This window comes from Athene noctua, chromosome 18 (genome assembly GCF_965140245.1).
Source record: "Athene noctua chromosome 18, bAthNoc1.hap1.1, whole genome shotgun sequence".
NCBI lineage: Eukaryota > Metazoa > Chordata > Aves > Strigiformes > Strigidae > Athene > Athene noctua.
Genome location: NC_134054.1, coordinates 2,821,445 through 2,833,988, shown reverse-complemented (window position 1 = coordinate 2,833,988; position 12,544 = coordinate 2,821,445). Strand labels below are relative to the sequence as shown.

The 12,544-nt window shown below is 53.2% G+C and overlaps 1 protein-coding gene across 1 annotated transcript in view; it reads right to left on the bottom strand.

Annotated features, from left to right (window-relative positions):
- Positions 1-203: 203 nt before the first annotated feature.
- The window catches only part of NTN1 (netrin 1), a 107,621-nt gene continuing 95,280 nt past the window's right edge, over positions 204-12,544 (bottom strand). Inside the window, exon 6 of the mRNA XM_074922239.1 lies at positions 204-4,268. Coding sequence (XP_074778340.1) covers positions 3,940-4,268 — 329 coding nt within the window. The 3' untranslated portion in view covers positions 204-3,939. The remainder of the gene's footprint in view (positions 4,269-12,544) is intronic.

Genomic DNA, 12,544 nt, shown 5'->3' with positions numbered 1-12,544 from the left:
CAGCAGAGGAAGGGTGGGGAGCCTGGCGGGGCGTACGCCGGTCCAGAGCTCACAGCAATCTCAGAGGCGCTGGTGGGGGCCGCCCATCCCACCCGCTGTGAGCCCGCAGTGACCCCAGTGTCGCTGTGGCCACTGGCGGGGAGCGCTGCTGGGAGGGTGCTGGTGGGACACACGGGTCAGAAATAGCTGCGGACCCCCTCGGAGCCTGCCAAGGGGACCAAGGGAGGTGGAGGAGACACCATCACTTCCCCACCCAGGTCCCCATCCCTGGGGCTCGCTGACCCATGGGGTAGGAGGAAGCAGAGATCCTTGGAGATTTTTACAGTTTACAAGAGTTTATTCAACTGGTTTCTGACTTTAGTTCTACCGAGTGGGTGCTGAACAGTTACAAGCTCCTTCAGGTTCAGTTACAGCCAATCTAACAAAACAAACAAAGAGGAAAAAAAAAAAAAAAAAAAGAAAAAAAAACAACTTGGAAAAACAATAAGAAAATCCACAACTTTTTTCACGTGTCATTAAATATATTCATATATAATAACCATAATATATTAGTATGCATTGTAAAGAAACATTGCCCAAAGCAGTATGCAATGGTCATAACTAAACAACATTTACAGTTCAAGATATTAACAGAAATAACCAAAAAAAAAAACCAACCCCAAAACGAACACAGGTTTTCTGAGGGGAGAGGAGGCGGGTGTGCAGGGGGAGGGCATGGACACGACGAAACGAACAGAAACGAGACGAAACGACTTTTGTCAGGTGCTACCGTCGAGTGATGATTGTTTTGGCATTTCAGCTGCTCTCCGAAGCCGCGCTGAAGGCACCACATCCCCTTCCCCGGCCACCCCCTCCGCTCCCACAAGCACCTCGGTCCTGTCCCCGGGACAATGGGTGGGCGCCTGGGGCCCTCGCTGGTTGTAATGCAGTTGGTACCCCAACAGAGCTGCACCCCCGGCCATGGGGGTTCATTTTAGGGGTGATATCTTGTCCCTCTTTGGGTGACTGGACAGAGGTGTCCCACCAGGAGCAGGGGTGGCTGCAGGGAAGAGTTGCATCCCTGGACACCCTGAAAACGGGGCTGCCCTGCCTTCCCCAGAGGAGGAAGGCTGTGCACCAGTTACATCGGCAGCTCCTGCAGGTCAAGGCTACTGGGAGCGCAAGAGGGGCACTGGGGGACTGTGGACAGAGTGAAGGGGCTTCTCTAGTCTGGTTGGAAAGCGCAGAACTCCAGCAGGGATCAAGGGATGGGGTCCTGGGGGGACAGGGATGGGGGGACTTTGCTTCTTTCTGGGGGGTCGCTCTGGCTGCAGCGGGCTCCGAGTTGTTTCACATCTTGTGCAAACTCCAGTTCCTTCTGATTTCCTGGGTTGTGTCAGTGCCTGGAGGGGTCTGGCCATGGGACGGAGTGGGTGGTGTTTCTCCTTGCAGCCTCCAAACCGGTGGGATTTGGGAAGGGGCTGGGGCTTGTCCCTATGTGGGTTTGGTGGGTGTCAAGGCTGTGCTAGGGACAACGGCTGCGTGTGCCAAGGTTGGAAAATGGGAGTGAGTGTTGGGTGTCTAGGCATGCTTGGAGGGCAGTTCCCAAGTCCCCACGTCCCCTGGTCCTGCCTTCCTGCTCTCCAAGTGTAGAACTGGCTTTGCATTGGATCTGGTTACTTCTAGGCCATTTCAAGGTCTCCCGTGGTTCAAGGACATCCAGTTAACCGAGGCAAAGCTATCTCCAACCATCAGTTGATGCAGGAGATGCAGTTGATGCAGGAGAGCATCCAAGACCCACTCTGGGGCTTTAAGCTTCCATTTAGACACTTGAGGTCAGATTTAATCCTTCAAAACTTGATGGCTTGGGTTCTCTTGACTGCAAAATGGTTGACTCTCTTTGAGTTCTGAAGTAAGGAAAAACGAGGCTGCTCTGGGTAAGGGGAGAAAACATGGTCTTGGGGGCATTGCATCCAGGGTGGGATTTCTCTCCTAATAGCCAAACTAATTTCGGAGCCGTTGCAGTTGCAGGCGGAGGCTCAGCAGCGCTCGCTCCCTCCGGGTGGTGTCTCCAGCAGCCCGGCACTGGCCGGTGCTTCCCTGGGAGCCCTCCACTTTACACCTATTTACATGGCTGCCTCGCTTTATGGTGGTTTATGTCATTATATAAATATTGTCAATTGCTATAAAACAAGGCAAAACCACTGGAAAATGTCATAAAATAGATGTTTCCAAGTTTCCTAAAAGGAAAAATATCAGGGAGGTTTTGCTTTTCATAGCGACTAATGTTTGCTTCTCCTCCAGGTACCCGTCCTGCCCTCCCTGCCTTTCCGCCCAGGCTATTGCCTGTCTCCATCGATTAGGTGAACTCAGATATCCCCATTCCTTGTGGGCCGGTGTGGCGGGGGAGCAGCCTGGCACTGGGACACAATGTCTGGGTAACAAACAACAGCCAGTCCTGCCCGTAGAGTGCCCCGGGGAAAGATACTCCAGCCCTCGGGCTGGGGCGTGGAGTGTGAGCCTGTGAGACCCAGGTGAGGCAGTCGCTGCCTTGCTTAGTGCATTAGCAATTAGAGATTGGGAAATTTAGATTTGCTGGTTTTCACACCCAGCAGAAGGAGGAGAACAGTTTGGGGAGCTCCAGATGGGTCACACCTTGCTTGTCCCGTCCTTGGCTGAGAGCACGTCTGCCCTTGGGGCACATCTCTGCGCTGCGTTGGCTGTAACTTGGCCAGGCCTCAGAGCTCTGTGCTGGCCCTGCTGCCCATGGGGACAGTCCCTTGGCACTCGCTGTCCCACCTCCTTTGCCTCCCAAGGGCTGGCCGCCTCACGCAGGGCTGCCGGGGAGCTTTAGCTCCAGAGGGAGTGAGGGCAGAGCTGGTGTGCGTTCGGGAGAGCTGGTTGAATTTGGGAGTGAAACCAGTGGCCAGCCGGGACCTGGGTGTCATCTGCATGGATTTTCTATCATCTGAGGGTTCATCAGTCTGCTGACAGCAGCAGAGGACCAAGCCCATGGCGGAGGTCTCAGGGGTGGCCGTAGCGGAGACTCAGGGGCTGCGATGGGAGAGATCTTCCAGGGCACCTATGGGAATGGGATGCCAACTTTTTTGCAATGCCTGGGTGTTTCCTTGGGGATCCTGGTTATTAACTCCTCGACTGTGAACTGGTGGCTGGGAGAAGGCCAGGGCATCCCGTGGGCTCATGCTCCTTCGGCGTGGCAGCGGAGGTCAGTGCTCCTCAGGGGACGAGGGCCGGAGCAAACTCCCCAAGTTTTGCCCACATGGAGGTCACCCACTAATGTGGTTTCCTCTTTGCTGTGCCTAACTGGGACCAGAGCTTTGCCACGGCTGGAGACCTCGGCTGCTCCTCAGTACCGTACAGCAGCTGATCGTTACAGCTATCAGATACCAAAGAGTCTTCAAATAACCCATTAGTCGATCCTCAGATCTGTCCTCAGTGGGGAGTCTCTGTTTAGTCTCCTCTAACGTCTTGTTCAACCTAAGCTGAAAATATGTATTTTGGGGGATGGGGAGTTAATTTCCATCATCACTATTGATTAGTTTCCTACAGGTTTGATGTTTCCATGCCATGCTTTGGAAGCAGCAGACGTTGGCAGCTGGAAGGCAGTTTGGTGTCTCTGATTTCTTCAGCCAACAGGGCAGCAAGAAGCCGGGATGCACGGGGTGCTGCATGCCCGCACCCACACTCCTCTTGTTTTATATTCACGTGTGCAATTTTTTTTGTTGTTTTTTTTTGTTTTGTTTTCTCCCAGAATTCGAGGTGCAAACCTAACAGCCCCACAGCTGTGATTGCCATCCCTCCCGTCCCCCCCCGCCCGCCCCGACAGCACGACTTTCCTCCCACCGTCCCCATCGCCGGTCCCTGCCCGCCCCAGCTCTACACAAAGCAGCATGCACAGTCAGTCTCTCCCTCTCGTGCGCTCCGTTGCCTTCTCCTCCTTTAGGCTTTCTTACACTTCCCCTTCTTCTCCCGTTGCTGGAACTTCCTGAGCCGCCGAGCCCATGTATCCCGCCACTGTATCACCAGGCTGGTTTTGTCTGCAATGATGCCGCTCTGGTCAGGAGAGTCCTCGTTGTTGCCCAGCAGCAAATACTTCTTCATGGGTTTGATTTTGGGGCACTTGCACGCTATGTCCTTGGAGTGGATCCACAGGGTCTGGTCTCCGCGCCGTATCCGGTTGCTCCCTTGTTTGTAGACGGAGATGATGTTGACGGTGAACTTCCACCAGTCAGCATTTTTTTCCGCTTTCAGGATGTGGATCTGGACAGCTGGAAAAAAAAAAAAAAGCACGAGGCAAGAAAGGAAAAGATGTTACAATTTGAGCTGGCAAGAAGAAAATGAATTTCAAGTCTTACCTAACAGGCTGTGTGAGGAAAAGAGATTTTGTCTCCTGAGCCCAGGATGGGGAGCAACAACCAAGGGTGGTGGCTGCACAAAAACTACCTCTGTCCCCAGGCCATCTGCCATGAGCCGCCAGTGCTGGTGGCAGAGGGTCTCAGCAAAGCTACTGTGACTTGGGAGATGCTCTCCAGCTCTGGTCATCACAGAGATGGCCCCCTGGGTGCCCAGTGAGCATGGGCATGGCTACCCAAGGACCACAGGCACTGCAGGACCCCCAGGAGGGGAGGGAACCATGGCACTCCTTGTGCTAGGAGCCCTGGGAATGGCGCAGGGCTTACCCAGAGCGGAGGTGGAGAGTGGGTTGCTTCCTTCTAGGGAGGACCATTATCTCCCAGGACATGGTTGTGAAGCAAGCACAGACTGAGCAGTTCCCCAGGGCTGTTGGTGCAGCAATATCTGCACCAGCACCTGCGAACTCTTAAAGTGATCAAGAAGATCTTTAAAAATCAGGTGGATTCATGTACACTGGGCCCTGCCTTTTCTCTTGAAGCAGGAAGCACAGAGAAAATGAGCAAACCCAGAGAGGACTTGTGCCTCCAGCCCCAGGTGGGGGTCCAAGGGCTGTGTGCCAGGTGTGCGTTGCAGTGGGTAGGGCGGGTAGGTGCCTGTCCCCATCAGCAGTGCCAAAACCCCAGGCTGCACTGTGGGACCTGGGACAAGCTTTCTTCCTGACCACATGGCCAGAGAGCAGCACATGCTTCAGCCAGAGGATGGGTTTCTGCATGGGCCATTCCTTCAGCCCCTCTGCTCTCCCTTCCTTGCTGGATCTTGGTGCATCTGCACCAGGACCCTAAGGCAGCCCCAGGTTTTAAGAGAAGATGAGCCAAAATCTAGAGTGAGACACTTGGGACTGGTCCATATCTCCAAGCGCTTGGCCTCTGGAGATAGGAAAGACCTCTTATAAGGGGTCTCCAGTATGTCCGCCCTGGACCAATGCAAGGAGACAGCTCTCCGTGAGCGCCCAGTCTTGGAGCAGGACACTGAATGGGTTCAAACCTACAAAAGGATTTGGAAACAGGGAGGTTTGCTGTTCGTGTATTTCTAGATGTTCCTGAGTCAAGGTTGTTCATTGCTTGCTGTGGAAGAAGACATTGCTGGTAAAAAGCATGGGTGAAGAACTGAGGGATCGTAAGGAGAGGTCAGTGGCAGTGTCCAAGCTGGCCTCTGGGTCTGGCGGACTCACCCGAGCATCTCTGAATACTGAATAGCAACATCAGGCTTCAAGGAGTTATCTTGGTATGGTGTGTGTCCTGGCAGATAACCGGGGGATAACAAGCTCCCAAAGCAAGACTGAGATGGGAGGACAACTGTGGTCCATAGGCAAGATGATGTTTTCCAAGCCTGTGGCTGATGTCGTGTAGCTCATCTGTAGCCATATGAACTGAGAAAACTTGGCGAGGACTCAGTCCTCCACCACTCCACCCCTTGCTCTTTTCTGAAACACGGCTCGTATGTGACATTATCCCTGCACCCACCAGCATCCCTGCAGGAGTGGTGGCTCACAGTCCCGTAGGGACAGAGCAAAGAGGTGGCTTGGCATTGTGACCTGGGTGGGAGAGGACTCTGCGAGGTTGTCTGCAAAGGTGCTGCAGAGCTGGGATGGTGATGGACACCAGCATGCTCACGGCTGATTTCAGAAGCCCCTGGAGCCACCATGGTTTTGTCCTGTGGGGCAGCCCTGGGCTGCAGCCCAGGTGTCCCTGAGCAGGCAGTGGTGACCTCTGCCAGCCCCCCTCCTCCTCCTGCTCTTCCTCCTCCCTCCTCCATGAGGCTGCTTCCTGGGGCACCCCGCCCATGCCGGACCACATCCCTGCCACAGTGGGCACTGCTGTGCCCTTCCCAGGTCACATCCATAGACTCGGGGCCAAACCACAGGGGAGGATGGAGACTCGCATGGGAAAGGGAGCGTTTGGCCCCACAGCATGGTGAGGAGGAGGAGGTGCAGGCCTGGAGGCAGCTCCTGCCATGCCAGTGGGTGGCTTCCCCGCAGTGGTCCCTCATGGTGCAGGGGCAGCAGAGGAGGACGGGGGCAGCAGTCGGCCAAGATTGCATCCTCCGGGGAGGTTGAACATTCCTCCTCACTAAAAATTGGCTTCCAGGAAAGTATCTTCACCAGGAAGTGACTGTCCAGCCCTCCTGCATTTGTTTGCTGACTGTGGGATGAGGAGTCCCCACCAGCAGAGCAGAAGGAAGAACCCAGATGGTGATGCCAGCCCTGCCCAGGAGAGCAGGCAAGGGCCGGTGGCACTGTGCAGGATGGAGCAGTCCAATCACTAAGATTTTAGACCAAATTTTTGAGCTTTTCCCTTTTTTCCCCCACTTCCCCTCCATGCCCTGTGAGCTATAACCCCCCTGCCCATCCACCTGCCTGTCAGCCATCTGGCCAGTCCCTGGTGGGTCTGATTTTGCTGGTATATATTAACAGAGGGAGAAGAAACCTCAGAAAAAGCCAGGCAAAACTCTTCCAATTGCCCTGTAACAACCCAGTTTTACCTCTCTGGAGCGGTGGAGGAGCATCGCCCTCTCTTTAAATCCACAACGTGCAAACTGATTTCAAGCTATGGAAGGAAGTGGGGCTCTGCAGCCCAGCAAGGATTTTTAACACGTTGCAAAATATATGGTTGGTTTGGGTTTTTTTTTCAGAGCATGTCATGGACGCCAGATGCTTTCATTAAAAAAAAAAAAAAAAAAGTAAAAAAACAACCCTAAGCTCTGACCATGTATTTCCCAGTCTGGTGTGAAGGTAACAAAATGTGAAGATTAGCCAATTTTTATTTTTTGGAAACAAATCTTTCCAAAAAAGCTTAAACCTTTGACCTGCCTGGGTCCACACTGACAAAATGGAGAAAATGAATGAAAAGGAACCAGAGAGAGGTGGTTACAGGAAACTCCGCTCTAAAATACACAGTCTGTATTTTTTTGATGTCAAGGCTCCCGTCTCTTATTTTTTTCCCCTTTTATTAATGAAGTGGAAGGAGTGAAAGCTTGGTGAAGGCTTGGCTGGCACGGCCGCAGCTGCCTTCACTGACAGTGAGTTTTCTGCCCATAACTTTGCATCTAGGACGCGTGGCTTCCCCTGAGCCTGGTTTCAGAGCCCAGGTTTAGCGATGACTCGCCTGGGTATTTGGGGTATGGGGTGGGTTCTCCAGCAGCTCCCAAGGGACACGAGACATGCGGAGATGCAGAGAGGTGCCAGGAGGAATTTTTGGAAGCACCTAAGGTGGCTGCCCTGAGTGAATCTCCGGGGATTTAGGCAATCGTTTCTCGTGAAAGAGGTTTTAGTTCCTTTGTGATTTTGGTGGGGGAGGCTCAGCTGCACCCCACCACCCCAAAGCTGGATTTGGTGCTTGGTGTTGTCCTTCACCTGCTGTTTCCTAGGGCAAAGCTTGGCTGAGTTGCTCTCACTTTGCTGAGGCACCCACTGAACCCCTGCACCAAGGCTGAGCCGCGCTCAGGAGGGGGAGAACAAAATCAAAGAGCTGCAGGTTTCAGAGTGCAGCTGCTCCAGCCAGGGCCGGTGACATCGGTTTCCAGTGAGGGTGGGCTCCAGAGTGCCTTGGCTCTGCCTGTGCCTTGTACCCGCTCCTCCCAGTGCTTTGCAAACAGTAACTGAGCTCTGCGCCCCCAGGCACCCCCCTGGCACTGGAGATTTTTCTCCAGGTTCTCCATTCTGCGCCTTGCTCTGCTCCCCATCAGCCCCAAGGGAGCCCTCGGTCTACCAAACGGGCATGGAGAGCTGGGGGACAGGGGCTCGAGGGGCGAGGGGAAAATGCTCAGCCCTGGTGAGTGCATGGGGCTGCCCCATAACTGCATCCCACCTGACACCAGAGCTGCTGAACAGCAAATCCCGCTCGATGGTGCCTTACAAGTCACACCAGCCCAGGTGATGCATCTAAGTCTCACCACATCATGATTATTTCTAAGAAAAAGAGGTGGCTGAGTGGTCCTTGGCCTGTGGGAGGGGATGGGGTGTCCCTGGTCCTCTCCTGCACCCCCTGGTGTGGGTGCTGGGCAGAGCTACCCCCAGTGCTCAGCTCTGGGCCCGTGATGCTGCCTGGCTCCTCAAGGCTTGGCTGGGAGCCTCCAGCCACAAAAAAAAGACCTGAAGGCTTGATGTTGCAGATGAAAGCAGAGGGGTGGAGGATTTGATGTTAATAAAAAGAAAAACCAACCCCAAACCGTCGAAACAACATGTTTGAGGGCAGCTGTGTAAAAGCTTAAATAAAAGCAGCGCCTCTCAGCATTCAGAGACCATGAGTCAGGGGCCCAAAAATCATGAGATTGCCGTGAAAAGAGTGAGGCTGGAAAATTTTTTTTTTTCTTCTTTATTTACTCTGGGGGCTTGTGATAAATCTGATTTTAAGGTTTCCCTTGCCAAAGCTGACCTGGGTCTGGGCTGCATGGACAAACCTATGCATCCTATGCACCGAGCTGGCTGTGGGAGCTGGAGTTTTGTGGAGCTCCCAGCGATGGGGAGCATCGCTGTGCTGGCCTGAGGAAAGAAAGGACCCAAGGGAATCCCAAGGGACCACGGAGGGGAGCAGCAGGGGTAGAGTGGTTTGTTGGGAGAGACAAGAGAGTCTTTAATATTAATAGATGGAAACGGGAGCTTGGGACAGTGGCTGTGGATGGAGGTGGCCCAGCCTGAGCTGGGGCTTTCCAAAGACTCAGGTCCCTTCTCGCTGCATGAGCAGAGTGAAGCCCGTGTGGATTTTACTCCAATGACCAGCAAAAGGTGACCCCAACACCATTTGGGCCTGGGAATGGAAAGGGCTGGATCTTTTCTGCAGCAAAGTGTTAAAATGGGATATTTTTTTTTCCCCTTTTTTTAATTTTTAGATTATATGGCAGTGGCTTCGCCTGCCTCTGGTTGCCAATTTCCTCCTGGTTTAATACTGGAGATTTATGACCCCTAATCCTAGCTGACCTGGGTGAGCCTGGCCTGGCACCGTCCCTCCCTGTGGTGCCAGGGGACCCCTCGCTGCCCCGGCTCACTCCCTTGGGACAAGTTTACAGGGAGGGATTGCTCAGCACTTCCCCGTTCTGAGAACGGGATTTCTCCACCTTCCAGGGTGGTGGAAGGGGCTGCAAGCCGGAGATGAGCCAGGGATGGTGCTTCCCCTCCGCCTTGTTTTTTTCTGTGGATTCAGGGTTTTTTCGTGGCCCGCCCCCCCCCTTTTCAAGCCTCCTTTTGAAAACACATTTTGCTTTTTTCCACCAGCCTCTGCCAAACTCCTCTCGACAAAGGGGGTGACTAAGTGAAGTCTCCATGAAAGGAAGGATTTTTCAACTTTTTTTTTTCCAAGAAAGGATGAAGTGAGCAGATGATCTCACCTTTCAGATGAGGATCCTGCTCCTCACTCCCATCCCTTCCCTGATGCTGCACTGGGGACATGGAGAGGGTGTGGGGGCAATGTCTAGGACCACGGTCCAGGTACTCGGCAAAAAACTCCATCACTGTCTGCACAGAATCAGGCCCTGCTGCAGTGTGGGGAATCCAGGGTCAGGGGAAAATGGAGGTTAAAAAGCTCTGTGTTTCCTTTACTGCAGCCGCCCATCCCATCTGGATGAACCACACTACACTGACAGTGGGAAAAGCCTCAAAGATCGGGCTGAAACAGTGGCACCTGAGTGAGAGATGCTCCCTCCTCCCCTGGACCAGCATCACCTGCACTAATAAAATAATCTCCTTTCCTTTGGGGCCATAGGGGAATCTCCATCCTCAGCAGGGATCTCCCCTTTGCTTCACCAGGCTAATTTTAACTGCCCCAAACCCAGTGAACCCCCTCCTCTACCCCTGGTTTTCTGGGAGCCAAGCGACCCCTGCACTCTATCAAGCAGCCAGAATAAACCCAGAAAAACCTTTACTGCTTCTGTTCTTGCCTGCCCCCCCCCCCCCTCCAAAATCTTACAGCCTGCCCTCCCTGAGCCCTGTTTCAATCCAAATATTTGTACCAAAACCCATCTCGCGGGAAAAAGCCCAATTTAAAATAAAAAGAAAACACCCCTACAAAACCAACAAAAACAAACAGATAAGAAAAATAAATAAGGGAAAATATCCTCTTTGAATTGCTGAATGAAACAGGGAGCTAAAAAGCCCCATTGAGAAGTGCGGGGCGGATGATAGCTTCCCGATTGAGCCCGCGGGAGAAGTAACTCTGTTCAAGCTAATTAGGGCCTTTTAGGACATTCAGCCCAGCGATGCCGGCGTAACGGTGAGGAAAAGAGCCTCCTAATTGGCTTCCTGCTGGGGTGTCAGTCCCAAAGTCTTTATTATCCCTCCCCGCACCTTTTCAACTCTTTTTTCCCTCCCTGGCCCTGCCGAAAGCATGGGCTGCCCCGGCACGGCTGGCTCTGACACTGCTTACCCTGCTGCCTTGCCAGGCTGGTTTGCCCCCGAAAAAGCAAATTTGCTGCGGGTGTGGGACAGGGTGGGCTGGTTGGGGACACCCCCCCCACACACACACACACACCCCCAAGGCCAGGAGGACTCAGGTGGGAGCACCCTGGTTCCCGTGCTGGGACAGCCTGTGCCTGCTCACCCCAAACCAACCCCAGCAAAGGGCTTTATGTCACTTGTGCTTCCACAGAAATGATGCTGTGTGATAAAAGAGAAAAGAAAAGCTCTTCCCTGCACCCCTATTCATTGCTCCAGGGGTATCTCCTGCCCAAGATAGCTCTGGAGCTGCCCTTATCTCCCCAGGGTCTGTTGAAACCCATGTTACAGCCTCAAACAAAAAACACCATGAGTTTTCACCTGAACCCCCAAGAAACACCTCCCCAGAGAGATCGGACAAGCCAAGGAGTGAAACCACGCTGGGACTGCCCCTCAAGCAAAGGCCAAGCACTGCCACCACCAAAGCATCACAACCCTCACCCCAAGAGCCACAGGGAAAGATAACACTGCTCGGATGGAAGTGTGCTTTGAGGGGGATGCATGTGCCTTTTTTCCTTCCCTCTCATCATCTGAACCCCCAGGGCCAATTTGGGTCATGACAGCTCCAAGTTTCTTGCAACCAAGTGGCTGCTTCCTCCCCTCTTCAGAGAGCAAATGCTCCAGCATGAGCTCAGCCCTTAGGAGGCGCTGGAGAAGCCAGGTGGGAAAATGAAGGGATGCACATGCTACATGCAGAAAATGCGTTTGTACCTTATTAGCCAGCAGAGAATCCACCCGCAAGAAACCCCATGGCTTTAATAGGCTGGTCCTTAGCCCTGCTCCCATCTTTAATAACCTCATATTTTAGCAGTGTCTTTCTCACATGCAATTAAACCCTTTTCTCTAAGGGAAAAGACATCCTTTGGACCTTTCCAACATCTGATGAACCTCCGGCAGCTCCTGCAAGTGTGGCCAGACCTCGGTGTGGCCCTGCTGGATGGGGACCACAAGCACGCCCCAGCCCTGGCAGCTCATCCTTGCCGAGGGATGCTCTCCACAACCATTTTGCTGTGTGGATAATGGAAGAATAAATGGGAATGCAAATAAAACATTTGCCTTCAAGCCCTCTTCCTTCCGCTGAGCTCACAGGGAGGTGCCAGAGCACAAAGCCAGCACGGAGCATCCTTTGGCCGGCCCTGCCGGGAAGCGCCTTGTCCAGGGATGGGCTGTTAAATGGGGATTCGTTCTGCTCTCAAAAACACTTCCCGGACATGCTGAGCTGCTGCTGTGAGCGTGTTTGAAGGAGGTAGGAGGTATCTCCGCTCCTGATGCTTTGATACAGATGGGATGAGAGTTTTTTCGCTTGGTTGTTTGGTGAAAGTATATACAAATAAATAGATATCTACACACAGATACATATATATATATTTTTTATGTATACCTCTGCTGTAGAGGGGAAGGGCTGCCAGACACTGGGGCATCTGCAGCCCCAGCAGATGCTGAACCCTGTCCCACAGTGCCTCGTATTTCCCCAGTTGTTCACACGTTTGACAGCTCAGCTCAAAGCCAGGCTCACCTGCACACAACCTGCTCCTCATCCCTGGGTCAAACCCAAAGGCTCATGTTTGGTCCCTCCTGCAGACACTTTGGTCCCCACCCCACTAGAGTCCATGGTGGGGTGAGATAATTTCCAGCCCCTACATATGTTTAGCAGCAATGCTAAACATCCCCTGGCACAGAGTGTCTGTATTTAAGCAGCTCTACCTG